The sequence below is a fragment of the Sceloporus undulatus genome, chromosome 6 (genome assembly GCF_019175285.1).
Source record: "Sceloporus undulatus isolate JIND9_A2432 ecotype Alabama chromosome 6, SceUnd_v1.1, whole genome shotgun sequence".
Taxonomy (NCBI): domain Eukaryota; kingdom Metazoa; phylum Chordata; class Lepidosauria; order Squamata; family Phrynosomatidae; genus Sceloporus; species Sceloporus undulatus.
The window spans coordinates 98,289,935-98,317,644 of NC_056527.1; the positions used below are offsets into that span (position 1 = coordinate 98,289,935).

Here is a 27,710-nt window from a genome sequence, read left to right on the forward strand (position 1 = left end):
GCACACCTGGCATTGAGCAACCTATTTAATAGCTCAAGTAATTGCTCTTTTCTTTTTCATCTCAGTGGGTTGTTTTCATTTACATAAGCTGCCAGCACTGACCTAAATGGCCAAGTATTATGTTAAAGGCTTTGGTTTTGTTTTTTACTTTATTCCAAGAAAAATTGTGGTATCAGTATCCATTCAACAAATGGCGTTATGTGTATGATGGAAAGCAGGTGAGTGAATATATGACTGTGATTTATATATGCAGGTCTGTTGTTTTATAGGATGGATAAAACACTCTATGCATGGTGTGCAGTTCAAAATAAGTGCACCCAAGATGGTGCCTAGCAGGTTTAGGACTGGATGTCAGAGCTCCTTGAGTTTGCAAACTGAGAGGGAGAGAGTGAGGACATGTATGAATTGCCAGTGGAACAAAGTATTTAGATTAACAAAGAGGGCTGAGCATGTCATTGTATATTGAAAAGTGGCTCTGGATGAGTGAGAATTTAGTACCAGTGCTCCAGATTTTTTTCTTTTCTTCCTAATGTGTATCTGTTTTCTCATGTATGCACTTCTGTGTTCAGATATCCATGTGAGACTACTCATGCCCTGAAACACTGGAACATTTCTTGTATTGGTGCATCTGCCAGCTATTTTGTGGTAATCCTGAAATTTGATTTTCTTATGGGCAAGTTCTGCATCCTGCTAGTTTTAAAGAAAAGTCTAGATAAAAAGAAGGCATTTGAAATGCATGGAAAATTGGATTGGGTTTTTAGGTCCAGATCATCCTCAGCCTAATGACCATGTGACAGGGGTAGTAGTCTACCACATTTGGAGGGCACAGGTTAAGATGGTTGTTGTAGATACTGATTACATTTTTTAATGTCCCTCTGACTCCATTGTAATGTTCCCACTGTGTTCTGTACATCCCAAGTTTCATTATCACCTCCTTTTGCACTTGCAGAATGAGATAAGGAAAACCATAAATTACTCCTAATCATTTCTTTAATGCCTGCTGTCAGTTTGCACATCATGACGATACAAATACAAGTTGTTACCCTAAAGTATGTTATAAAAAGGCTTGCAGATGTGCTAAATGGATACAAATTCAAATCTCATCAGAACCAGTAATTGTGTTGCCTTGGGATAGGTGCATCGAATTAGGTGGACTGTAGTCCATAAAAGCTTATTCTGTAATAATTGTTCTCAACCTTTTAAGGTGCTACAAGATTCATATTGCTCCTGCAGAGTACAGTAGTTACAACTCTGGGATGTATGTTCACGCATGCAAAAAAGTGCACCCTCACATCTCTCCTGCTCCTCTGCAAAGGATTCACTCCAAAATATGAAACCAGAAATGAAAATAGCAGATCCTGGGAACACAAATTGCAGATTCAAAGCAGGAGCAAAGAATGAAAATCCAAAGAAGCAAAGGTAGAATCAAACACTAACTTCATATGTCAGCAGTTACAAACAAAGGTGAAGATAATCTCATCCCTTGGGGGAAAGTATTCCACATATTAGGAACCACACTGAAAAAGCTTCCTGTTGTGTTGCCCCCAGCCATGTCTTAGAAGGCAGAGGTGCATCAAGTGATCTTAGAGGAAAACCACTTTGATACAGGAGACACTAGTCCAGGCTGCCAGGTCCCAAGCTATTTTGAGCTTTAAAGGGGTTCATCTACACTCAAAATAATGCCGTTTCACACCACTTTAACTTCCATGGCTCCATCCTACAAAATTCTGGGATTTGTAGTTTTGTGAGACACAAACACTGGCAAAAAGGCTAAAGACCTTGTAAAACTACAAATCCCAGGGTTCCATAGGATGATGCTACAGCACTTAATGTGGTGTTAATGTGGTGTCAAGTGGCATGTTTTCTACAGTATAGATGCACCCGAGGTAAAAACTCACACCTTGAATTGAATGTGTGGGAGAGGAAGATGGCATCTGAAATAACAAAGGACTCTGGTATGTGTCTTGGTGGAATTCAAGGGCAGACACAGAGAAAGTATATATATATATATATATATATATTCCAAGGATTTATGTCGCGCCTTTCTCCCATAATGGGATTCATATTACAGTAGTCTGGTAGAGATTTAACTTAATGCATGTTAGGCTGTGGTTAACTTACCTGAAGCCGATAGAAGTCATTTTCCATGTTTCATTGCAGTACAGTGGTACCTCGGGATACGAAATACCCAGGTTACGAAATTTCCGGGATACGAAAAAATCCCATTGGAAATAATTGTTCCGGGTTACGAATGTTTTTCGGGTTACGAAAAATTTTTTTGGTGCTTTTCGGCACTTTTTCGCACGAAACGCGGCTTTTCCCCATTAGCGCCTATGGCAATTCGGCTTACGAAGGCTTTTCGGGTTACGAAAGCGGCCGCGGAACGAATTAATTTCGTAACCAGAGGGAGCAGTGTATGTCTTGGTGTAAATTAAATGAGATGGGGTCGCAGTACCTGGGGAAGGTAAACATTTCTCTATCCACATGTGCCGACATACATGCATACATACATACAGTGGTACCTCGGGATACGAAATACCCAGGTTACGAAATTTTCGGGATACGAAAAAATCCCATAGGGAATTATTGTTTCGGGTTACGAATGTTTTTTCGGGTTATGAAAAAACTTTTGGTGCTTTTTTTCGGCTTTTTCGCACGGAATCGCGGCTTTTCCCCATTAGCGCCTATGGCAATTCGGCTTACGAAGGCTTTTCGGGTTACGAAAGCGGCCGCGTTACGAATTAATTTCGTAACCAGAGGCACCACTGTATTCTTATGTTTTATGCCAAATGAAGTCCAATAAGACAGGCTGACATCCTTTGTTTTTCTGAACCAGATGGCCCTCTGATCAATAGCACCTGTGACAACCAGTGTGGTATAGTGATTTTTAGAACTGGGGTGCCACAACAAAGAAGGCCCTTTGCAATGTCATGCCAAAATGATACACATTGTGCCTCATTTTCCCAACCCATTTAATATTTATAACAATCCTATGAGGTAGAGTAAGGCAAAGTATAAGTGACTAGCTCAGTCATCTAATAAATGTACTGCTTTAATAGAAATTAGGAATGTGGCTGGAGTACAGCTGTTTGTCCCCTTCCCCAACTACAGTAGACTCATTGATTCAGTGAGAATTTAATACAGTTGCTCCTTCACATTTGTGGCTTTGACCTTTGCGGATTTGATTCTTTGTGCTTTTATGTTCCCTCTAGAAATCTCTAGATCCTCCAGCACAACTGCCAGAAGATGATCATAGAGTTGTGCTGGAGGACCTAGACATTCCTAGAGAAATCTCTAGGCATTTATAGGTCCTTCAGCATGATTCTATGATCAACCTTTGGCAGATGTTGACCATAGAGTTGCACTGGAGGACCTGGAAATACCTAGAGAGATGTTCTTTTAGATAAAATGCATAGTTTTTTTATTTATGTTTTTTCACATTCATGGGGATCCTTCACTCTGACCCCAGGGAATGTGGAGGGACCACTGTAAAGTCACACTTTCATAAAATGGGTTTACTCTATTTAAGAAAACTAATCTTCAGATTTAGTCACAGGTCCCTTGCAGTCCTAAATCTCTGCTGCTTTATAGTGCAACAGAGTTATGATGTACTGTATGTTTATGCATGTGTGTGAACTTCAAATAGGAATTGGGTTTTCTAGTGGTGGGGTTTTAAAATGCTCGTGCTTAAAAACTTGGCCACCTGCAGCTCCCTGACTACGGCATTAGTTGTACCATCTTTCTGCCTTGCTCCCCTTGCAAGCCTGTTGAAACTAGGTTGCCCATTGTGATAAAATTGAGCAAGGAGTTGGGTAGGAAAGAGAAAGACAGAATGCAAGAGAGAAAATAGTGAAGGCACTTCTGGGATCATCTCCTCCTCACCCTGCTGTTGAGTAAGGTCCCTCCCCCAGTCCGGATGAAGGGAGTCAGGCCAGCACAGATACCCGAGAAAGGTGTCCAAAGGAGATAACCGTCTTTTGGATTCTTTCGCAAGTCTGTGATTGCCTGTCCTCACGTGAGCTCTCCTCATCAGGCTGATGCAGATATTGGGGGAGGGAGTATCAGGCTGTGCCCACCTCTAGGATGGGGAGGGTAACAAATCTTGCAAGGATTTGCCTCCTCCTGAGCATGTTCTTTGAAAAACCGACAGCCACATGGCAACTGATGGCAATGGCATAAGATTTCTTGAGGACTAGTTGAAAGTTTTGAGAGCCAGCATGGCATAGTAGTGTGAACATTGGACTAGGACTCTGGAGACCAGGGTCATGGAACCCCACTTGGGTGACCTTAGGCAGGTCACATGCTCTCAGCCTCAGGGAAAGGCAATGGCAAACCTCTGAATAAATCTTGCCAAGAAAAGCCCATTATGGGTTTAGTTTAGTGTCGCCATAAGCTGAAAATGACTTGAAAGTACACAACAACAATAACAAAGTTGAAGCTTTATCCTTTGGATACAAGATTGAGCAGACATCCAGTTGCAGACTAGATGATTTTTGCAGTTGAATGCATTTGCATTTCTAGCTTCTAGTGTGTGTGAAATGTAAAAGCTCACATGATGACATCAGGCAGAAAATGCAAGTGTATTTAATGGGTCTATCCCCCCCCCCTACACACACACACACATACACATTTTGTAACATGTGAGGCTATCCTTCTGGCTTCAGGACTGTCCAGCATATTTTATCTTAACATTTTGCCTATAAAATGGGCACTGTTCCCTGATCATTTTGTTTTCACTGTTTTGTGTCCTGCTTCCTTTCCAAGCTGCCTAACTGTAAAAACTCCACTAAACAGCTAAATCAGCAGCTTTTTTTAGTTCAGATTTTTAAAGGGGGAAACACAGGAACTAGGAACAACTCAATTCCTCTAAAAATTAAATTATTCTGGAACATACAAAACAGAAGTGAGGGCACAAGGCAAGCTGGTCACAAAAGGGAGTTGCAACCTGGTTTTTTTTTTCTTTCTAGCTGCCTGCTATCTTAACTTTAGAAGTTGGAGGTAGCTGGAGAACAATAAGGGCCCACCTCATAGTAATGTTGTGAAGATGGACAAGATAAGGAATGAAAATCCACATCTTCATTGTGATGGATATTTTGTATATTGTCCCACTGTAGGAAGCAACACTGTGCTCTGTATGGGGTCTTTTACCAAAAGGATTTCTTATCTAGAATGGAGATGTGAGTGTGCTGGGGGCAGGGATTGATTTAAAAAGGACAGGGGTCTAGCTACAGAGGACCAAAATGTAGTCATCCCCCCCCCAATAAGTTTTTTCTTGTTGTTTCAAACTTATAAAACCCTAAGGCTTTCATGGGGTTTTTAATTGGCAAGATTTGTTCAGGAGGGTTTGCCTTTGCCTTACTCTGGGACTGAGAGAGTGTCACTTGCCAAGGTTACCCAGTGGGTTTCCATGGCTGGGTGGGGATTTGAACCCTGATCTCCAGAGTCTTAGTCCCACCATTCAAACCACTACATCATGCTCAGTCTACAGTATAAGAATTCTACACCTCTCCCCAATGAAGTTTTCCTTCCATCCCCAAGTATCTTGCATTGCAGAGGTACTGAAAATTGTTTATACCTAGGACTATTAATATTTACTGTGGTCACATTCCCTTGGTAACCTTCCCTGCCTCATTTCTTTGGAGCCTGAACTGTATTTCTAATTGCTCTAGTGAAGTTTTAAATTAATACAATGCTAGAAATTTGGGAACTGAAGGAAAATTTCATGGGAGACAATGCCCCTGTTTTGACCCTGGCCCCACAGCTATAACCTGCAGAGGGGGAAACAGTTGGAAGAAGGGCACTCTCTTGAGCATTACAGTAGTTAAGTGATACAGAGTGGTAGATATGAGCTAGCATAGTTTTGGACTTTGACCTGGGAGACCCTGGTTTTGAATCTCCATTTAGTTAGTTAGTCACCTTGGGCCCCTCTGGCTTACCCTTTAGACCTACCCAGCATAGCCATAGTAAGGGGCAATGGGAGTTGTCGTCCAAAACATTGGGAAATCCAAAAATTCTTCTGTCCTGGGCTAATGTATCTTACAAGTTTACAAAGTTTTTTAAAAAAACCTCTCGGAATACCCATTGTTGTGTGCCTTCAAGTTGTTTCTGATTTACAGTGACATTAAGTTGAACCTATCACAGGGTTTTCTGAGGCTGAGAGTGTGTGACTTCCCTAAGGTCACCGAGTGGGTTTCCATGGTCAAGCGGGAGCTGAACCCTATGAATTCAACATTCAAACCACTACTCCATGCTGGCTCCTGAATACCCAATACCTTGACCATTAGAAGAAGGATAGGATGAAAATTATTTCTTTAAGGAAAAAACTCTTTTAAAAAAGCATTCAAAGTGGCTTGCAAACTATTTTAACAAAATGCTCAAACTGTAATTGGAGTCCATGTGTAAGAAGCTGAAAACGAAACACAACAGCAGAAAGGGAAACACATGTACACAAAGCAATGAATAAAGAAAGTGAAGCAAAATGTCATAAATAAGTACAAATGGCATCTATAATTTCAAAAATCACTGGCACCAGGGTTCAAATTCCACCCATTGTCATGTAAACCCAGTTCCAAGGCTGGTGGTTGTGGTTGCTGGATGGAAACTCACTCAAAATCATTTGTCTCTGTTTTCCAGCCTATCATTTGTAAAATTTCCTGAGACCAAAGCTTGCTGAACTTGTGCAGGTATTCCCAATAAAGGTTGCAAGTTTGTTTATAAGCATCATGCAGAGCTATCCCTCTGCTCTATCTCTTTTCTTTCCCAACATGCTTTGGAATGTGATTTTATTAGATAGGCAGTGATTTCCAGCTAAGTTGAAGGTCTAAATACCCTAAAGGCACCAGATTTTGTCTGATCATGGAAACTAAGCAGAATCAGCCTTGGTTACCCCTTGTATAGCAGACCACCAACAAACATCAGGTAGGCTACATTTCTGAGGAAGGAATTGGCAAAACTACCTCTGAGTATTCTTTGGCTAAGAAAATCCTGTGAAATTAACAGGATTACCATAAATCGAGGGGTGATAGAAGGCACATAGACACACATTTAGATTATGCCTTTTGTATTGAGCTGAAGCTGCTCTTGGCAAGTTTTAGAGTTATACGCTCAGCTGGGTAGGAAAGAGATCTGCCCACTTACTTGAAGATTTCCAGCTCTATGTAAAGTGGAGTGGAATAACTTTTATTCGTTTTGGAAGTAATTTAATTGCCTTGCAACTGTAGAGCTACTCAAGATCTCCATTTATTTGTCGAATTTAATTGTAGAATCAGTATGTACAGAGATCTTGTAGCTCCTTTGAGACTAACTGAAAATTCATTCTTTCATTTAGTCCCTAAGGTGCTACAAGATCTCTACATATCATTAGCCATTCTAGCTGGAACCTTTGAAAGCTGAAGTCTAAAACCTCTGGGAGGTCAAAAATTTACCACTTCTGCTTTATCCTGTGGAAATGCTAAGTTAACCTGTGATTGCAGAAAACAGCAATAGAGATTTGTGTCACCTGAAGGGATAACACATTTATGGCATAAACAAATAGCATTTTCTGAGCTTAATTGTACTCCACAAGAGCATATGGCATGAAAAAACTGTTAGTCTTTGAGGATGTGGTGGGCAACATGCAGCCTTTAAAATGGTGGACTGTAGTGCCCAGCATCTCTGACCATTGGCTGGGGTTCTTTGGGAGTTACAGTTCAACAACATTTGGAGGGCTACATGATTTCAGCTAAGAAATCTTCTGCTAAGTTGTCCATTTGACTCACAATCAATTTTTATTTGGACAATTGCTTTTAAATTGGGTTCTAGTTCCCCTTGGCTACTGGATTATTGTTGGCCAGGAATCTGATAATCTCTTTCCAACCTGATCCTTTACCATATACAACCACATATAAAATCCAGTCTGACACCTGTGTAGTACCTTGGAATCAACCAAATTTTCACAAGATTGAAAAGCTGCTAACTGCCTGCTATTTGTATATTTTTATAGCCATAGTCCAGCAGGGTTATATTTGTTTCTGATGTATATAGGATTAGATAGTAACAAAGATTATCCTGCTGGCCTATGGCTTTAAAAATACACAGCTAAATACATATGCGTACAGAGGAGTAAATCCCATTAAACTAAGTAGGACTATGTCTTCTGTTTCAATCTTTCACCTATATGCAGGAATTGTGCAAGCCCTCCAGATGTTGCTGAAGGTATTGCAACACCCAGCATTCATCACTGGCTGTGCTGGCTAGGGCTCCTGGGACATGCAGCCCCACATCTGGAGAGCTGAGTTATTCCCAAGTCTGCCTGATCCATGACTGACTAGTTAGCAAGCCTCACAAAAAGTAATGGGTCTTACTCCTTAAATAAACACCAAGGTACTTGATTGAGGCTTGAACTTTTGAGATTGGATCCAGACTAAACTGCTCTCAGGTCCCATTGATTGCATCAGGAAACAAGCACAACATCCTCTTTTGCTTGCCCCTTGCCTGATGAAGAGATCTGAGGAACTTGAAGGCTGGCACACTTTCATGGCATTTTGTCTGGCCCTCATAAAAATTGTTGTGTGTCTTCACATTGTTTCTGACTTCTGGGGATCCTATCATGGGGTTTTCTTGGCAAGTTCAGAGGGGGTATGCAGGGACGTAGCCAAGGGGGGGGGATCTTGGGGTCCAGACCCCCCCTTCCATTAGAAAAATGAATGGTATGTGCTGCTGCGCCGCTGTACCCAAGCCCCATTATAATGGTGGCACTTAGTCTGGACCCCCCCCCCCTTCCTAAAATCCTGGCTATGTCCCTGGGGTATGCTATTGCCTTCCTCTGAGGCTGAGAGTGTGTGACTTGCTCAAAGTCATCCAATGGGTTTTTATGCTCAAATGGGGAATTAAACCCTGGTCTCCAGAGTCCTAGTCCAATACTCAAACCACTACGCCATGCCAGCTGTCCCTCATAAAAACACTCTTATCTATCGATCTATCTATGGTCCAGTATGACATTGTGATTTGAGCATTGGACTAGGACTCTGGATACCAGGGTTCAGATCCCGGCTTGGCCATGTAAAGTCACTGGGTGACCTTGGGAAAGTCACACTGTCTCAGCCTCAGGATGGCAATGGCAAAGCTTCTCTGAAGAAACTTGCCAAGAAAAACCCATGGTAGGGTTACTGGAAGTTGGAAACGACTTGTAGGCATGAAACCACACGCACACCACAAATATACACACACACTTACACACACATACATGTATACCACAAATATAATAATAATAATAGTAATAATAATATGATTTATTTCTAGCCCGCCTTTTCACAAGGAATCAAGATGGGTTACAACATTGGAAAAAAACAATAAAAATTACACCGAGTTCAATCACAATTTAAAAATAATCCTCATCCCTCACTCACACTTACATGCATATATATATATACACACACACATACACACACACACTGCAAATGTTGCACACACACGTGCGCATATATTTGTGATGCATATATTTGTGGTGTATGTATGTATGTATGTATGTTGTGTGCCTTCCAAGTAGTTTCTGACTTGATATATATATATTCTGACTAGATAGATAGATAGATAGATAGATAGATTCTCTCTGTCTCTCTCACACGCACGCACACACACCAACACACCAAAGTGGGCAACTTTTCTTTCCTGTCTTCCTGCAGGCAAAGAAAGGGATCTAGCAGCAGACTTTGACCAGCTTCTTTCATTCTTGAGTGACTCTCAAAGGTGCTCCCAGACCCCTTTGCTTTTGCAGGGATGTTTTTCAGTTTCTGGGTCCAAGTCTTGGGTCACTTTGGAGAGAAGCAAACCTTTTTAACCTGGCAAGATTGGGTTGGCTGCTGGAAATGTTCTTAGGGGTGGGATGAGAAAAGAGGAGCCCCACCCTCTCATCCCTTTCCCCTCTCCTGGCTAAAAGCAGGAAAAGAGTGTGCCACCTGAGTGCCATCCCTCCTGCTGCCCCCTTCCTGGCAGTGGCAAGCCCTCCTTGCGCAAGGCCAGGCCCGCCTCCCCAGAGGGGGAATTTCAGGGTGAGATCAGAGCAGGGCCTGCCCCCCGCCTCCAGGCAACGCTATATAAGTCCCCCCCGCGGCAAGCAGCTGCCTGCAGCCCCAGTGGCATCGACTGGCTCTCTCCTTCTGCCTCGCCCCAGCCCTCCTCCTCCTCGCCTGGAGCCAGGATGCTGGACGTCGACTACCCGCAGCAGTGAGTGATAAGAAGAGGGCTTCCTTGGGGAGGGAGGCACAAGGGAGAGTTTGGGATCTCTTCCTCTCCTTTAAAGAAAGGAGGGACTCAGCTCACTTACACAGGGAGAGCCTAGCACTTCTTCACCTTCTCTGCAGCCTTCTTCACCTCCCTCCTCTTCTTGTTCTTCTTTTTCTTAACCTCCCCGACCCTCTTCCTCCTCTTTAGCCTTCTCTTCTTTTTCTTCTTTTGCTTAACCTCCTCCTCTTCTTCTTCTTCGCCTTCCCTTTTTCCCCCTTCTTCTTAACCTCCTTCTTTTCTTTCTAACTTCTTCTTCTTAAGTGTTCTTTTCTTCTTCTTTAACATTCTCTTCTTCTTCTTCTTCTTCACCTCTTATTCTTCATAACTATCCCTTTTTCTTCTTGTTTTCTGCTGCTTCAGAGAATAGGACCTGGAGTAACTGGTGCAAACTTCAGGAAAAGAGAGTCCACCTCAACCTTAGGAAGAACGTTCTGGCACCAAGAGCTGTTCCACAGTGGAATATGCTGCCTCCCTTGCAGAATGGTGGAGCCTCCTTCTTTGGAGGTTTTTAAGCAGAGGTTGGGTGTCCATCTCTTGGGGCTGCTTTGATGGTGTGGCCTCTGATGTCTCTCTTCCAAACTCTGGGATTCTATAACAGAGTGGCCTCTGAATGTGTGCAGAGTACATGTCTCTTGCACTGCAGAGTCAGGCGTGGGGGCTTACTAGCGGTGTGTGTGAGATACTCAAAAGATGCACCTCCCCTGCGTTTCTTGGAACATTCCCCCCCAAAATCTTCTCCTCACTCTACCCTGCAATTCCTGAGAAAAGGCATTGGCTCGAAAGGGGAGGAGAGAGCTGGGAACTGGGAGTCAGGAAAAGTTTTGGAAGTGGGGCGAGGGTTGCTTGCTCCAACTTTGGGGTTTCTGAGAAAACTTGAGGGATTTGGAGTTTCAGAGGAAGGCATGGGCTGAGACGCTTGGGCCATTCCTCTGAAGTGGTCAGTAGACTAAATCATTCCATCAATCAATCAATCAATCAATCCCTAGATTGGATAAGGCGGCCTTCATGGTTTGATGTGTTAATGCGCTCCAGAAGCCTATCATGATGAAACCATTTGAGAGCCATTCCCTACAAGAACATTAAAAGCCATCAGTTATAAAGCTAATTAAAAACTAAAAAGTTATTTTTTTTTAAAAAAAAAAGTGTTTATATCCTTTTGGTTTATATACAGTATATAAAAGGCCACTGATATATAAATATATCAATGGCCTTCCTGGAAGCAAGACAGTCTACAAGAAAGAAAAGGGAGATATCTCTCCAATTACTCTGTAGATGGTATTTACTTTTTTTATTTTCATAGGTTTCAGCATATTTCAGTGGTTTTGGGGGCAATATGTGAAACTAGCTGCAGAGATTTCTGGAACTGAACTTCTCATTAGCTGGACTGACAAGAAAAATAGCAGTATCTTGTGGATACTCTAGGAAATGCCAATATCTAGGGGCTTTCCCTCAGAGGTAGGTTGCTTGCCAAAAGTATTTTCAGGCCAGGCTTTTGTACAGAATGGTACAGACCAGAGAGACATTTTTACAGGTATACCTTTTCCCACCATTGCATCTATGGCTGCATCCACACTGGAGAAATGATCTGGTTTGACACCACTTTAACTGCCTTGGCTCAATGCTATTCAATTCTGGAGCCAGAAGTGAATAGCATTGAGCCAAGGCAGTTAAAGTGGTGTCAAACCAGATCATTTCTCCAGTGTGGATGCAGTCTACATGTGGATTGGGGAGGAGAAGGACTCTTCAGCTGTTGGACCTGCTCTCTTGTGCAACATCTGAAAAGCTTGGAGCCTTGGCCCCTTCAAAAGTGGAGGCAATCCTGCTTTAAGTCACCTCATCCCAATGGCTTGGCCATTCCTTCTTGATTAGAAACGGTGTTTTGGACTTTCTCTCCCCCTTTCTCCCTCTTACTTTCCTTCCCCTCCCTTTGCCTGTTATGCAAAACCTGAGGCCTGCAAAGGTGAGGAAAATTAGATTTGAATATTTCCTCGCTCACAAGAGTGTGACTGTGAGGAGGGTGGTGTGTTAGGGGTTGAGTGCACCTTCTGTGTGAAAACATCCGCCCTCCTCAAAGCTGATTTCACACCAGCGATTTAAGTCCTATGGGAGCCAGCATGGTGTAGTGGGTTGAGTATCGGACTGTGACTCTCAGGGTTAGCGTCGAGCATAAAAGCCCACTGGGTGGTCACAGTCTCTCAGCCTCAGAGGAGGCAATGGCATACCCCCCTCTGAAGAAACTTGTCAAGAAAACCCTATGATAGGGTTGCTTTAGTGTTGCCATAAGTTAGAAATAACTTGGAGGCATTCAACAACAACTGTATGTCTTAGTGGCCCATCCACAATACAGAAAGATAGTACTATTGTTCCACTTTAACTGTCATGGTTCTGTCCTATGGAATCCTGGGACTGGCATTTAAAGAGGGGCATATAGCAACTACAAACCCCAGGATTCCATAGCGAGCAAAGTAGAATAATAGCATTATCATTCTGTGGTGTAGATGGGCCAGTGTGGTGTAGTGGTTTGAAGCTGTTTGTTTGACCATTGGGCTACAACTCTGGAGACCAGGGTTAAATTCCTTCTCAGCCATGTAACCCACTGGGCAAGTCACAGGCTCTCAGCCTCAGGGGAAGGCAGTGGCAAACCTCTGAACAAATCTTGCCAAGAAAACCCCACAATAGGTCCGCATTAGGGTTGCCATAAGTCAGAAATGACTTGAATGCACACAACACACACACAGTGTAGACAAGCCCCTCATTCAGGCATGACTAAGATTGGCTAGGCCCTGAAAGCAGCACAGGGAAGACCTTCTAAAAGTCTAGGCTGCAAGTCTGGTCCTATCATGTGGCAAAGTGAGTCAGTCACATCAGGGGTTAGACATTGAAGGTGTCATTGGCAGTCACACAGTCTGCCCTACACAGCATTCCTCTAAACTGGCCTGTTTTTCTCAGGTGTGATAGAAGACCCTATTTCATCCCCAATGTTGAAGCAAGGCCTTACTGGCAGTCCAGTTGGCTTCTGTACATAGAATGAATAGAGGTGCTATGTTCTCCTTTGCTTCATACAACAAAATGTCTTGGGGTGGCTTTGCTAGGTCAGTAGGGCTCAAATAGAGAGTAGGCATCCAGGCAAAGGTAAACCCCAAAAAGAGAATCCAGAGGGAGTAAAAAGTCTAACATAGAAGGGTTTTGTAGAGCTAAGGGGGTTACTCAGGATGAATGGAAACAAGACCTAGAATGGACCAAGGTTGTTTCAATAACACGTCCTTAGTAATATTCAGATATAGCAGTGTCAGTCTGTATCAGCATTCAAATGACTCTAGTAGTACCTTTGAGGGTAACTGGGAGAAAAAGGTATGCAGCATAAACTTTTGTACAGCGTACTTAGTAAGACTAGCCTAAGTAAAATAGGCTAGTAAGGTAGACATGAGTTCTCATAGTCCTCACGTATTATCAGCTGCAGGTTGCTGCAGATATTCAGGGGAAATTCCTCCTCATGAAGAGGGCCTTGCTTATAATAAGTCCTTTACTTATGTGGAGTCTTTCTCTACAACTGGTTGCTCCTTTGCACGAACACTATTCTAGCCTGTCTTATAATAGAAGTTGGAAAATTGTACTTTTTCAGGCTATAACTTTCAGAATCCCCAAGCTAGCATGATCTGTGACAATGTTGGATAGAGGATTCTGGGAACTGCAAAACCCAAAAATAAATCTTTCTAAGCTCTGGCTTTTAGCTACCAGGACTATCTGATCTTGGGAGGTGACATGAAAGCACAGCTTGCCATTTCTCAGTGAGGGTCAGATCTACAGCCTTCTTCTCTGAAGAGTTCAGGACCTTGTACATCCCCTCATTTTGCACCAGGTATTAAATTAAACACACGGGAAGAGGAATCATATGAAGATGAACCTCATAATCTGGAAAGCGAAGTGAAAGCTGCAGTCAAAGCAATTGGGAAGAATAAATACCAGGAACAGACGACATATCAATAGAACTGCTACAGTGACTAGAGACAGAATTCACTATAGTTCTAACTAAAATCTGCCAACAAATATGGAAAACAAAACAATGGCCCACAGACTGGAAAAGACCAGTATACATTCCCCAAAAAAGGAGACACAAAAGATTGCAGTAACTATTGAGCCATTGCATTCATTTCCCATGCAGAGTCATGCCCAAAATTCTGCAGCAAAGACTCCTGCCACATACGGAACAAGAAATTCTAGAGGCACAAAATGGGTTCAGGAAAGGACGAGGCACTATGGATCACATTGCAATTTGAAAATATGTGCTAGACATCAGGGAATTCCAAAAGAAAATCAGCATGTGCTTTATAGACTACAGCAAAGATCATGAAAAACTATGGACTGCTCTTAAAGAAATGAGTGAGAAATTGCTCAATGCTAGGGAATTCTGTGAACTGTAGTTTTGTGAGACATTTAGCCTTCTCTGTCAGAGCTCTGTTGCGACAATAAACTACAATTCCCAGGATTCTCTGGCCCTGAGCCAGGGCAGTTAAAGTGGTCTCAAACCGGATTATTTCTGCTGTGTATTTTGGACAAATGTCTCTAGTGCAGTTACAGAATAGTATTATTTCCTGATGTCAACTATTACAGATTTAAAACTGAATCCAATACCAACATATAGCTTGCCACCAGATTTTAGAGATACCACTTTAAAATCAAACATGTATGTTAGTGTTGCACTACAACAGGTGTGGGAAAACTGTGACCTTCCAGATGCATCCAACCCCCTCTCCATTTCTAGCCCTCTACAAGACCCCTGGGTCCCTGATAATTATTTACTTTTTTTGGCCATTTTCAGCCCCAAACTCTGCAAAATTGGCCCCAGACATAGTAGACCCACCTTCAGATCCCTCCTGGTTCTCCAGCTATGATGGCTTCAAATGCAGCATTTAAGGATCAATAGATGGAAATCATTCTAGCTTAGTTAAGGATTGAGCTCAGCATCACCAGTGTCTGTTGAATGATGAGAAGGTGACCCCATCCATGTGCATGTCTTGCAGTATCCCCATCCACATTGGTAGAATATGTCTTGCAGAACTATCCACACTTCTCAGGAGTAGAACAGGACTTCTTGGCTTTCCTAGTTCCCTGTGCCAATATTAGCCTAAAATTCTGGATTACAATAATGCTCATAGAGTTGGAAGGTATACCAAAGATCCAATGGTTCTCAATCTTTGGTCTTCCAGCTGTTTTCGACTTTAGCTCCCAGAAGCCTCAGCCATCTTTGTCAATGGTCAAGGATTCTGGGAACTGAAGTCCAAAACATTTGGAAGACCAGAATTTTGGAAACACTGATCTAGTCCAATCCTTTGTTGTACTAAAGCACTCCTGACAGATGGCCATCCAACTTTTGGACACATCAATATTCTCACACTTTTTATTTTCCTATCTGCTACCAGAAAATAAGTGAATTTAAAAGAAGACAAGTCCCTAGAATGCTTATCAAAGTTTAGAAGAATTGGTTAAAGACACAACTGATCTGAGGTTGCAAAAGATGGATATCTGGGGATTATTTTTACTTTTGGTTTGCACTAATTCGCAGAAAGCTCTGAAACGGGCGGGACGCATGCTTTTCACTGATCAAATTGTATATGTCCATTTGTCTCCATTGGGTGAAAAGTAGGAGTGGGTGTCCATTTGCATCGGGAAGTTCTCTAATATTAAGACGGAATCTCTTTTCTTATGATTTCACCCCATTGGCTGGCGTCTTATGGTGCTTCGACGTTGTAGAAATAATGCAGTTTGGCACCACTTTAAGTGCTGCAGTATAGATCCTATGGAATACTGGGATTTGAAGTTTGACAAGACTTAGCTTTCTTTGCCAAAGTGTGCTGGTGCCTCACAAAACTACAAAACCCAGGATTCTATAGGATATGGGGAAGAAGAGATTTCAAATGGGCAGCATCTATGTTCACTTATTTTCTTTTTCTCTTAGCAGATTTGAGGGCTCCCAATATGGATACATGGTAAGTAGATGGCCTAGGAATTTTGAATTCTGTGGAGGGTGTCTCCAGAGACTTAAGTTGGGATGGGCAAATAGTGGCCCATATCCTATTTTCAAAGGCTGACTGCAAGCAAGCAGGCAAGAGCAATATGTCAGGAGCATTCTGGCTCTTCTGCAGCAGCTTCCTGGGTATGGAGATAAGGAAAGAGGGAATGAGAAGGGGGTGGCAGAGGGAAGAAGGAAAAGAAGTGAGGGAAACTGGCGTGTTGAAGCATGGAAGGGCATGCTAACTCCTTCTCCCCCTTCCCCTCTGTGTCACCCCTCTTCTGGGTGTCATCCAGTGCAGACTGCACTCCCTTCACATCCCTATGTATGCCACTGAATTGGGGTAGTAGAAAGAGAAGAGGGGATGAGAAGGGGGATAGATAAAGAAAAGGGAGTGAGAAGGAGTGACAGAAGATGGAAAAAAGATGAAAGGTGTGGCAGAGAGAGAGAGAGAGAGAGAAAGGGGGGCCAGGGAGAGAGAAAGGGGGTGACAGAAAGAGACGAGAATATTAATAGCAAGAACATTTCTGTACCACTTACTGATGCACTAAGCAGTTTACAAAGTGTAAGCTAATTGCCCCCAACAAGCTGGGTACTAATTTTAGTGACCTACAGAAAGATGCCAGGCTGAGTTGAACTGGAGCCCCTGGCTGGTATTAAACTTACAACCTTGTGGTTTGTGAGTGGCTGCAGTACAGGCATTTAACTACTAACAAAATGAAATTCAACACGGAGAAATGTAAGGTATTGCACTTAGGGCGGAAAAATAAAATGCACAGATATAGGATGGGTGACACCTGGCTGAATGAAACTACGTGTGAAAGGGATCTAGGAGTCCAAGTAGACCACAAGTTGAACATGAGTGAACAGTGTGATGCAGCAGCTAAAAAGGCCAATGCTATTTTAGGCTGCATCAATAGAAGTATAGTGTCTAGATCAAGAGAAGTAATAGTGCCACTATATTCTGCTTTGGTCAGGCCCCACCTAGAATATTGTGTCCAGTTCTGGGCGCCACAATTCAGAAAGGACATTGAGAAACTGGAGCATGTCCAAAGGAGGGCGACAAAAATGGTGAAGGGTCTGGAAACCATGCCCTATGAGGAACGACTTAGGGAGCTGGGGATGTTTAGCCTGGAGAAAAGAAGGTTAAGAGGTGATATGATCGCCCTGTTTAAATATTTGAAGGGATGTCATATTGACGAGGGAGCAAGCTTGTTTTCTGCTGCTCCAGAGAACAGGACCTGGAACAATGGATGCAAGCTACAGGAAAAGAGATTCCACCTGAACATTAGGAGGAACTTCCTGACAGTAAGGGCTGTTCGACAGTAGAACAAACTCCCTCGGAGGGTGATAGTGTCTCCTTCCTTTGGAGGTCTTTAAACAGAGACTGGATGGATGGCCCTAGTGGTCTCTTCCAACTCTATGATTCTATGATTCTACTGTGTCACCAGGACTCCACTAGTGGCAGAAGGTGGGAGAGAAAGAAAGAAAAGGTATGGCAGAGAGGATAATGGTGTGTGACCTGTGTCTGGGTGAAGGGAGTAAGAAGCAAGAATGGAAAATGAGCAGGGAGCAGGAGGAGAGAGGTGTTAGAGAAGAAAGTAGGGTGATAGGTGAGAGAGGAGCGAGATGGGTGGAATCAAAAGGGAGAGAGGAAAAACGAGGTGGCAAAGAGAGAAAATGTGTTGGCAAAGGGAGAGAGAAGGACTGACCAGGCATTACACTGGAGGATATAACCTCTGGAGGGGGGGGGAACCTAACAGTGTGGAAGTGATTGTGGCAGTGTCTTTTAGGAGCCAATTAAAAGTGTGGAAAGTTTGTTTTTAGAACGACAGCTTCCAGAACCCCTTAGCTCTCCACAGCCATGCTGGCTGGGAAATTCTGGGAGTTACAGTCCAAACAGGAAATGTGTTGTTGTTGGAATAAAGCTGATCAAGTACCTTGGGGGGACTCTTGTATCCCCCCCCCCAATTGGGGTGAATGCTTGAGACACATTTTAATGTTGCTCACCAACTCGCTCTCTGCTTTGCAGTTTTCCAATGGTTGCATCTACGACATGGACTCATGTAAACAAGAACCCACCTTTCCCCCCTGCATTACAGATTCTGAGAACTCCCCAGGTAAGGCATTCTGTGGCTACTGGGGTAACAGGGATGAAGGAGTAGATGTAAGAGGTGTGAAACCAGGTGTTGGAGCTGCAAACATACAAAGTTTGGAAAAGTTACTTTTGGAGAAGATGCTTGATACATCTAATTTCTTGCTTTCATGCTTGTGGATTTGCATACAACACACTTGCTCAGCCCTCTGGAGAAGAGTCTTTCCTCTGCATGCCTTCCTGTATAGATGCAGTCTGCAACACAAGAGGCACCCCCTCCCCCATGACTGCTGGCTCACCCGTTGCTTGCGCAATTTGGATTAAGTTATGTACTTGGTGACTGACTTCAAGGCCTAGTGAGAGTCTGCCACAGATATGCACATTTGATTATTTTTACAGAGGGAGAGATACCAGTTTGGTGGCCCTGGTGCTCTCCAAGGAGCTAGAAGGCACCTAAAGGAAGATAATGACAATGATCCAATCCTTAGGTAATCAGGCTCTTTGGTAACAATGCCGCAGGACAAATTGACTCTGATGCAACTTACTGTACATGTGCTTCTGTTCCACCTCCCAGCCCCCCACTCCCTGCCACATCCTTGGTGTGGTTTTCCTTTGAGGTGCCTGTGTTAGGAAGTGTGGCAATGCTGGAGCGTTGGCCTGCATATATTTGTGTGTATTTTGCTTCCTTCCATCCAGTGCTTCATCAAAAATGCTCAGCCTGATATATAGGGTCTCCCTGCCACTTTATCCTCTCAACAACCTTGTGAGGCTGTGATAGTGAGTGGCTCCCAGTCACCCAGAGTAAATATCTAAAGCTGGGTTTTCCTTAGAGCTGGCAGATCTCCAGGTATTGCCCTGAGTTCCCAGTCCTGGTAAGTCACCTCTAGGTGACAGGCAGGGCTCATGTCCTCCTCTTTTCATGGGATTAGCTCTGGATGAGAGATAAGGCAGCATGCAAGCCTCCAGTCAGACAAAAAGCCTTCTAGCTTGCTGTGCTTTGCAAACGTTAATTGATTTTAACCAAGTGTTGCAGTTTGCAAAGACACTTAATTTACAACCAGGAAAATAGGTTCAATCCTGTGAGTGTGAGTGTATGACAAGCTATGAGTGATTGTTGCTTAACGCATATTGCTTAACTACATCACCAGGCTCTGCCCCATAACCTCACTAGGGCCATCCCTAGGTCTCAAGCTTGGGTTCAGAAATCCCAGGGATTGAGTTGCTTCTAATTTGACAACTCTAGTTTTCTAGTCCAACTCACCAACCCAAGGGATGCCCTCTGCATGTGCTGAACTTTGTTGTTGTTGTGTGCCCTCAAGTCATTTCTGACTTACGACGACCCTATCATGCGGTTTTCTTGACAAGCTTTTTCAGAAAGGGTTTGCCGTTGCCATCCTCTGAGACTGAGAGTGTGTGACTTGTGCAAGGTCACCCAGTGAGTTTACATGGCTGAGCTGGGATTCAAATCCTGGTCTTCAGAGCCCTAGTCCAACACTGAAACCACTATGCCGTGTTGGAATCTACGGCTCCACTAATCCCCAGCCAGTGGCAATGCTGGTTATGGCTAGGGGGAGCAATAAACCACTCAGCTGTGGGCTAGTAGACTTTCCTGCTACATTGCGGTCCTCCACTCTTCCACAGTAGTCCACTCTTGCTCTACAAAGAAGAGGAACACCAGTAAGACCAAAATGCCTGGCTCTGGAGCAGTCTTTCTTCAGTGCTAAGCACTATTTGTTGTTGTGTGCCTTCAAGTCATTTCTAACTTATAGGCAGCCCTAAGGTGAACCTTTCATGGCGTTTTCTTGTTTCTCTCACAGGGGTTTTCCATTGCCACCCTCCCAGGCTGAGAGAGTGTGACTTGCCCAAGGATACTCAGTGGGTTTCATGGCTCAGTAGGAGTTCGAACCCTGGTCTCCAGAGTTGTAGTCTGATACTCAAACTACTACAGCATGCTGAATATCCTGTCTCACTGAAATTATTTGTCCTTTCCGCACACTTTGTACCTCTGTAAACCTTTGGATTCCTCCATGCCTGCTGATATTTCTATCTTGTAAATGGATCAGAGCCTGTAAAAACCTGGACTACCACGCAAAGCCAGTTAGGGGATCCTGGCAGCTGCAGTCCAAAAAGAGTAACTTTTCCAAGTTCTGGTGTGGATGATGAGGTTTTGCCTGCATCAGGATCCACACTTGCAGAAATCAATTTTCTATTGGTATAGGATTTAACCTGTCTATCCCCTTTTTGCCTGCTATGTAATATAGAAAGAAAACTAAACACTTTCTTCATCTCATGTCTCACTTGCCTGGCATTGTCTTTTAAAACAATGCCCTCTTGTGGGGAGAAGCAAGACTACAGGTTTGCACCTGGCTGCACTCTATGCAAAACAAGGGTTATGTATATTTGCACAGACCCAGGCTGCAGCTGTTCAGACACACAGAAAGCCCTTTGTGGCCTGGAGCCCTGTACTTGTACCTGAGAAAGGGAACTGAGTGCTAGAGCCTGAGCACCAGGGTTCAGAATGGGTCACCCTTGCAGTCTGGTAAGCTTATACTGGTGTCCCACGTCTACCTGTTTGGAAAATTAGTCTTTAAAGTGCCATAGGACTTTTCCTGCAGCAGCCTATTATGACTATCTCTCTGGAAATAGTTTTAACCAGAGGCTATGCAAGTACAGTAACTTGTCTACTTATATATGGGGGAGTGGGGAGAGACGCGAGAGAAGGCCTTCTTAATGGCTGCCCCTAGACTCTGGAACTCCCTTCCCAGGGAAACCAGAATGGCTCCCTCTTTATTGTCCTTTCACCACCAGGCTAAGACCTTTTTGCTTAGACAGGCTTTTAAAGCAGAAAGTTCTTAAAGAATGTCCTGGGGGTGTTGTACTGTTTTAAAATATATGTTTTATAAGTGATTTTATCTTTTTAAACAAATGTTCTGCTTTAACAACAACAATAACAGCAACAACAACTTTTTTACTACAACTCTCAGAATCCCCCAGCCAACATAGCTGGTATCCATGCTGGCTGGATGTCCACAAAAGTACTCTTAAGCTTGGACTTGTGCCTCCCAGAGTAGCTTGTTAAGGGCAGATGTGTGGCTCTAAACAAGCAGGAGATATGAATGCAAATTATGCTCTGGGGGTACTGTGGCCAGTTTCCCGTCGCCCATTAAGGGTCCTGTAAGCATCTGGAAGCAAAATTTGATCATGTCTGAGGTCAAATCTTCTGCCGTTCTTGTTGTTGTAAATGTCCATGGAATAAGATGGTGATCCTGAGGTCTTCAGACCCAGATCACTCTGACTTAGATTCTTCTATCTCATTTAATGCTTCACTTTTCAGAGTCTTGCCTAAACTGGCTTGGGATACAAGAGCCTGGATATGATCCTTTTGAAACAGGACACTTTGCCCAGCTGCAGAATGTCCCCATCTCCTATCCCCAGCTGTCTCTGGATGCTGTCTATAGCCAAGATGAAATTATACCTACACAAAATATGTGCCTTGGGTATAAAGAGGAGTACAACAATCAGGTAATTGTGGGTAGTGGATTTACAGAGGGTGTGAGTGAGAAGATAGGTAGGACTGCTTTATGGGAGTAGGGTCCAAAGAATTACAGAGAGGAAATCCAAGGTTCTCAGACAAGGGAATAAAGAGTGAGATAGATTAAGAGAAAGAATTGCTGGGTGTTAAAAGCCCTAGATTTCTTGGGAAGAAAATGCAAAGGGGGGCCTATTTGTCCCCATGGTTGGTGTTTGGATAACCCATAGGGATCTGAGTTGAGTAGGGTGAGCATGGGATGGTTTTGATGATGGGTAAACTGTGGTATGTTAGAAAAGTTTAAATATTCTTTTTCCTCCACTGTGCCCCAACATTGCTGTTGGGTTCAAATAGGTGGACACTCTTCTGCTACAAGATGTCAGGCAGGTAGGCAGGTTAGATTTATTGTCAAGTTCTTTTCCTGTAGCGAATGGAAGGTAGTCTAGGATAGATTATCTCCTGCTGCTCTATAAGGAGGGCCATAAAAAAATTTAGATGGCTTTGTAAAGTGGACTGAAGTCCTTCCTGGTTTCTGGTCCAAAAAAGGGGTGGGTGGGGAACACTAGGTATTGGACTGGGAGTTTCCCACATAATGTGAAAAACATTAAAAGCAGGAACTCTCAACCAAATGTTGCATTATCATGCCAGCACTTCACAATTCTCTTGTTCAGACTTCTAGCCAGTTTTAAACTGTAGCATTATACACAGCAATGCAGATGAGATTTCAAAGAATGATATATGGAAAGATAAGGGCCTAAATACCCTGTCTGATCTTGGAAACTAAGCAGGGTCTGCCCTGCTTAATACTTTTATGGGACACCAACAGATACCAGGCTACATTTCATAGGAAGGAATAGTCAAACTACCTCTGAATATTCCTTGCCTAAGAAAACCCTATGAAATTAATGAGGTTGCCGTAAGTCGACAAGCAGCTTGAAGACACATACACACATATATGATGGTAGATATTGGGTGCCTATATTCCTAAATGGCAAGCACAACTCCATTCTGCCTTGGCCCACTGGCTGATGAAAGCTGCTCCCATGTTTATGTTTCTTATTTTTGTTTTTTTCTGAAATCAATAAAAATTGTTTTAAAAAAAAAAGAAAGAAAAGAAAGACTACGTTCTCTATTCTAAGTGCTAGAAGGAAAGGCTGTCCCTTTTCCTTGTATGTCATACCTTATTTAGATTGTAAGCCTGAGACCAGGAAACTGATAAATTAATGATTTTTTTAAGCTGCTCTGGATGAAGGGCAGGTTATAATTATTATTTATTCAGAGGTTATACTCTAAATAAATAAAAATAAATTTCAAAACCTCCTCCCCTTGCTGTACAGATTAGGGTATTGCTTAATTTAAAGTAGAATGGACAACTTGTGACCTCTCCCAGAAGGCGTCATACTACAACTCTCATCAGCTCTAGCCAGCCTGACCAATGGTAAAAGGTGATGGGAGTTGCAGTCCAGCAATATCTGGAGAGCCACAAGTTTAAACAAAGAAAATGATGAGTGATCCATGAGTGCAACTCTTGTGGAAATGTGTAATTTCATCCTAGCTTGTTAGAATCATGTTTTGAATAAACTGAACATTTAAAAAACCTTTCATCCTTCTACCTTCTCCATGGTTTGATCTTTATAGACCTATATATACGACCAATACCCTATTCCCAGGGATGTCTCCAGCTCATCATCTGAAGAAGAAGAATTCCATGGGGATAGTAGAAATCTTGAGGTTTCTTCTGACAGTGATTTGGATGAAAACCTATCACCTGGGTTTGAGTCAGGTGGGTGCTGAGGCAGAATTCTTTCTTGGGAAGTTAGAATCAGAGACATGCAATATATGCATCAACAGCCACAGTCCAGACTTGTACAGAAAAAGAGCAATGCTGGATATGACCAAAGGCTTCGCTAGACCAGCATTCTGCAGAGTCAATGGCACAGAGAAATGTCCACAAGCACTGTGGCACTGAGTGCAGTAGCACCCACTGGTTCATGTTCCCCAGCACCTGATATAACACAAACATGCTTTCTGATACTTGGTCATAACATACAGTATAGCCCTAATGACGGCTAGCCTGTGGTATCAGTATTTCTATAAATGAATCTTGTCTCCCTTTGAAGCCATCCAAATCGATGGTCATCACTCCGTCTTGAGTTAGTTCAGCTATGCTCTGTGTGAAGACCTCCAGTGCACTACAGGCACAAAACAAGAACTGAAATACTAAAATCTTAGAGCTGAAAGGGACCACAAGGGCTATCTAATCCAACCCCCAGCCATGCAGGAATATACAGTATAACTAAAGCACTCCTGAATGATTCCCATCCAACCTCTGTTTGAAGCAGATGGAGAGTCCACCATCCTCCAGTGCAACAGCTGTCGAACAGCTCTTGCAGTCAAAAGAAATCAAAACACCTTCATCCTGATTTTTAGATTGAATCTTCTTTTCTTTGTATTTTGAATCCATTCATGTTCTACTCTCTGGAGCAGCAGAAAAATGAATAGAGTCAGTAAGTCAAGTTCATGAGCTTATACAAACACTAAACACCAGGTCTCAAAACATTTAGCAGACATAATGGACAAGAATAGAATAAGTTCATTTGAGATGATGGAGAAGAGTGCTGAGGATACTGTGACAGCAAAAAGAACAAATAAATGGGTCCTAGAACAGATCAAGCCTGAAATTTCCCTCATGGCAGAGATGACTAAACTGAGATTGTCGTACTTTGGCTATATCATGAGAAGACAAGACTCAGAAAAGACCATAATGTTAGGAAAGGTGAAAGGAAGTAGAAAGAGAGGAAGACCACATGCTAGACGGATGGACTCAAGGGTATGAATATGCAAGAACTTAGAAGAATAGTTGAGGACAGGGAGTCTTGGAGATGTCTCATCCATAGGGTCACCATGAGTTGAGATTGACTCCAAGATGGTTAACAACAACAACAAATTATCAATAAAACCTAAGCATTTGTTGTACAACTGGTGATTTTTTCCATTCCGTCTTTAGAAGACAGGGCAAGGAAATATTGCTCATTTCGTAAATATAGTCTCAGGGAATGCTGGGATATTCCTCTTCTGTGGTTTCTTTCACACAGCATGCAAAAAAGAGCTAGTCAGGGGTAGGTCAGTCTGTAGTATGTTGCTACCATGTGGGGACCCATTTACCCCCAAAACAGAGCCAGAGGTCATGCTGGATGACAGCCACCTCTCCTGCTCCATATTTCCAAGTTTCCACATGTACAGGTGGAGAGTGTCCACTGGCATTTGCAAACCCAGACAAGAAAGAATGAGACATACAACACATCTGCCTGTGTGAACTCTCAGTCAAGGTAGGGGGTTCACCAGCAAAGGTAGTAAGGCAAAGATTTTGATAGTTACAGTAAAACAGAGGTGTGGAATTGATTTGTTTTATTTAATGAAACTCTTCTATCCCACCCTTTATCAGAGAGTCAGTTTTGGCTTGGTGCTTGAAGGAAACCAGTGTTGATGCCGGTCAGTCCTCCAAGGACAGGGAATACCACAGTCGGGGTGCTATAGCCAAGAAAACGTTCTCCCATGCCCTCCCACTTTATATTGCTACCCCTGGTGGGACACAGAGTACCCCCCCCCCCCGGTAGTCCTCAATTCTCAGGCAGATATAGGCTTCCAGATATTGTTGGACTGCAATAGGAAGCACAGAAAGTGATGAGATGATGGGAGTGGCATTCCATCAACAATATCTGGGAGAGTCACATGTTCCTTATCCCTGTGTAAATTGTTGCTTGTTTCTCTGTGCTATTCCAGACAGTGACCTGAAAAATGATTAAACTCTTTCTTAATATAATGTTTCAAAAACATGCCACCTTAAATTAGTTTCAAAAAATTCTAGTTTTCATGATTGGCTGAAATCAACTCTTTTGAACCGATGCTACCCTGTAGCTGCAAAGCTGCAGCTATAAGTTGTATAGTTTATAATTCATGGGGACAGACTCCTCTTACGTGAACAGCCGCTGGTGCTGTGAACCAACAAGCTTGCAACTTGTTTTTGTCTCCCCCTTCAGGCTCCCGTCGGAAGTTACGCCTCTACCAGTTCTTGTTTGAGCTCTTGGAACGTGGAGACATGAAGGAATGTGTGTGGTGGGTGCAGCGCGAGGCGGGCATCTTCCAGTTCTCTTCTAAGCACAAGGAGGTCCTTGCACACCGCTGGGGTCAGCAGAAGGGCAACCGCAAGAAAATGACCTACCAGAAAATGGCCCGGGCCCTGCGGAATTATAGCAAGACGGGTGAGATCCGGAAAGTGAAGAAGAAGCTCACGTACCAATTTGGGACCTCACTGTTGAGCCAGTCAACCTCCTCCTAAGTTCCCTCCTCCAGGAATATGGGGCTGGGACAACGTCACTAATGTACTGGCCTCTGCTCTCAATTTCCCCCAGAAACCTCATCTAGTCTCTGCCAACCAAGCTATGTGCAAATAATTGCTCTCTGGTGAAAGCCCATTGAAGAACTCAAGAAAGAAGGTTTAAACGCCCCAGCTTGAAGATGCCTGGATCCTTAGTTGGAGGCGGAGCAGAAAGTGGAGGAACCATGGCAAACAAGAGTGGACATAATGTGATCAGAGCTAGTAAAAGTTACTTTTTTGGACAACAGTTTTCAAATCCCCTTTCAGCAGTTGATTTAAAAACTACTTTTTTAGACCACAGTTCCCCAAATGCCCAGCCAGCATGCCATAATCTTAGGAATTCTGGGAGCTGTGGTCCCCAAAAAGAATAACTTTTCCAAGCATGGGCAGGAGTGGGCAGAAAGCCTATGGGGGTGGGGAGGGAACAGGAGAGGACCAATTTTTCCTGTGCTGATTGGGGCCATCATATTCCTGGGGTCTAGTACAGAAGGTTCCCTTGGTAGGAGGTGGTGGGAAAGGTTAATTTCAATAGCAAGGCATTCAGCACAGAGTGTTAGCACAAAGTGAAAAGATTTGTGTGGCTAGCTGCTGATGGGATGAGGGCTGCACTGTGGGACAACAAGAGAGTAGGTTGTGATGTATTCAGGTCTTCTACTCCCAAGTTTCAAGTCAAGTTTCAAGTTGAGTCTCAAATCTGGCAGTCAACTTTAACAGAAAAAAATGTAGGCAGGGCATGTTCCACGGAAGAGAACAGCACACGTGTTAGGCAATGGGCCTGAGGCAGGGGATTAGGTCTGCTGGACAGTCTATCACCGGTACACACCAGAAAAGCCTTCTAAAGCTTTTGAAAAGCTTTAGAAGGATCCTTCCACCTGAAGCATGTTGCCTAATGCATTTGCTGTTCCCATTCAAGAAACATGTCCCAAACTTACCTGCTGCTCAAAGTTGACAATGCCAGCAAGTCACTAAAAATATACAAGTTGCAAGTCAAGTTGAAGTAGTGCATCATTTATTGCAGAGTCAAGTTGAGTCATTGAAGTGACTTGAGAGCAGGCGTGCTGACCATAGCAGTTGGCTTGGCAGCTTTTGAATATGGGTTGCAGCAAAAATAACTCTATCATCGCCACCTCCAGACTAGCAAATCTAAGGCCTGGCCCACTAATTTGTAAAGAAGGAAACTTTTTGACTAGAAATGAAGGGTGTTGGTTTTCATGCAGGGAAATAAAGTTGTCTCAGCTTGATGAGGCAGTGTGACCACAAACACCTGCCCAGGTGTTGAAACTGTACATAAGAGATGTTTATTTAATACTATGGGTTTTAAAAAAAATCTCGAGAGGGATAAGGGTTTGGTACAAAATCTGATATTTTTAAATTGATCTATTTTGTATAAATTGTAATATATGCAAATAAAAGAATTTGTGCTATTTTAAATTTG

At 43.2% G+C, this 27,710-nt stretch overlaps 1 protein-coding gene across 1 annotated transcript; it reads left to right on the forward strand.

Moving 5' to 3' along the window:
- The first annotated feature begins 198 nt into the window (after nt 1-198).
- SPIB (Spi-B transcription factor) lies at nt 199-27,710 on the forward strand. Its single transcript, XM_042473642.1, has 7 exons — nt 199-218; nt 9,973-10,203; nt 16,223-16,250; nt 18,306-18,393; nt 21,703-21,890; nt 23,536-23,680; nt 25,938-27,710. The coding sequence occupies exons 1-7, from the start codon at nt 199-201 to the stop codon at nt 26,234-26,236; spliced, it is 999 nt and encodes a 332-aa protein (XP_042329576.1). The 3' UTR covers nt 26,237-27,710.

Bases quoted from the DNA above. Each gene is read 5' to 3' on its own strand.
- SPIB (XM_042473642.1), top strand. From the start codon at position 199: ATGTGTATGATGGAAAGCAG. The intron at 18,394-21,702 runs GTAAGGCATTCT...TTCACTTTTCAG, and splicing joins AGATTCTGAGAACTCCCCAG to AGTCTTGCCTAAACTGGCTT. The intron at 23,681-25,937 runs GTGGGTGCTGAG...CTCCCCCTTCAG, and splicing joins ATCACCTGGGTTTGAGTCAG to GCTCCCGTCGGAAGTTACGC.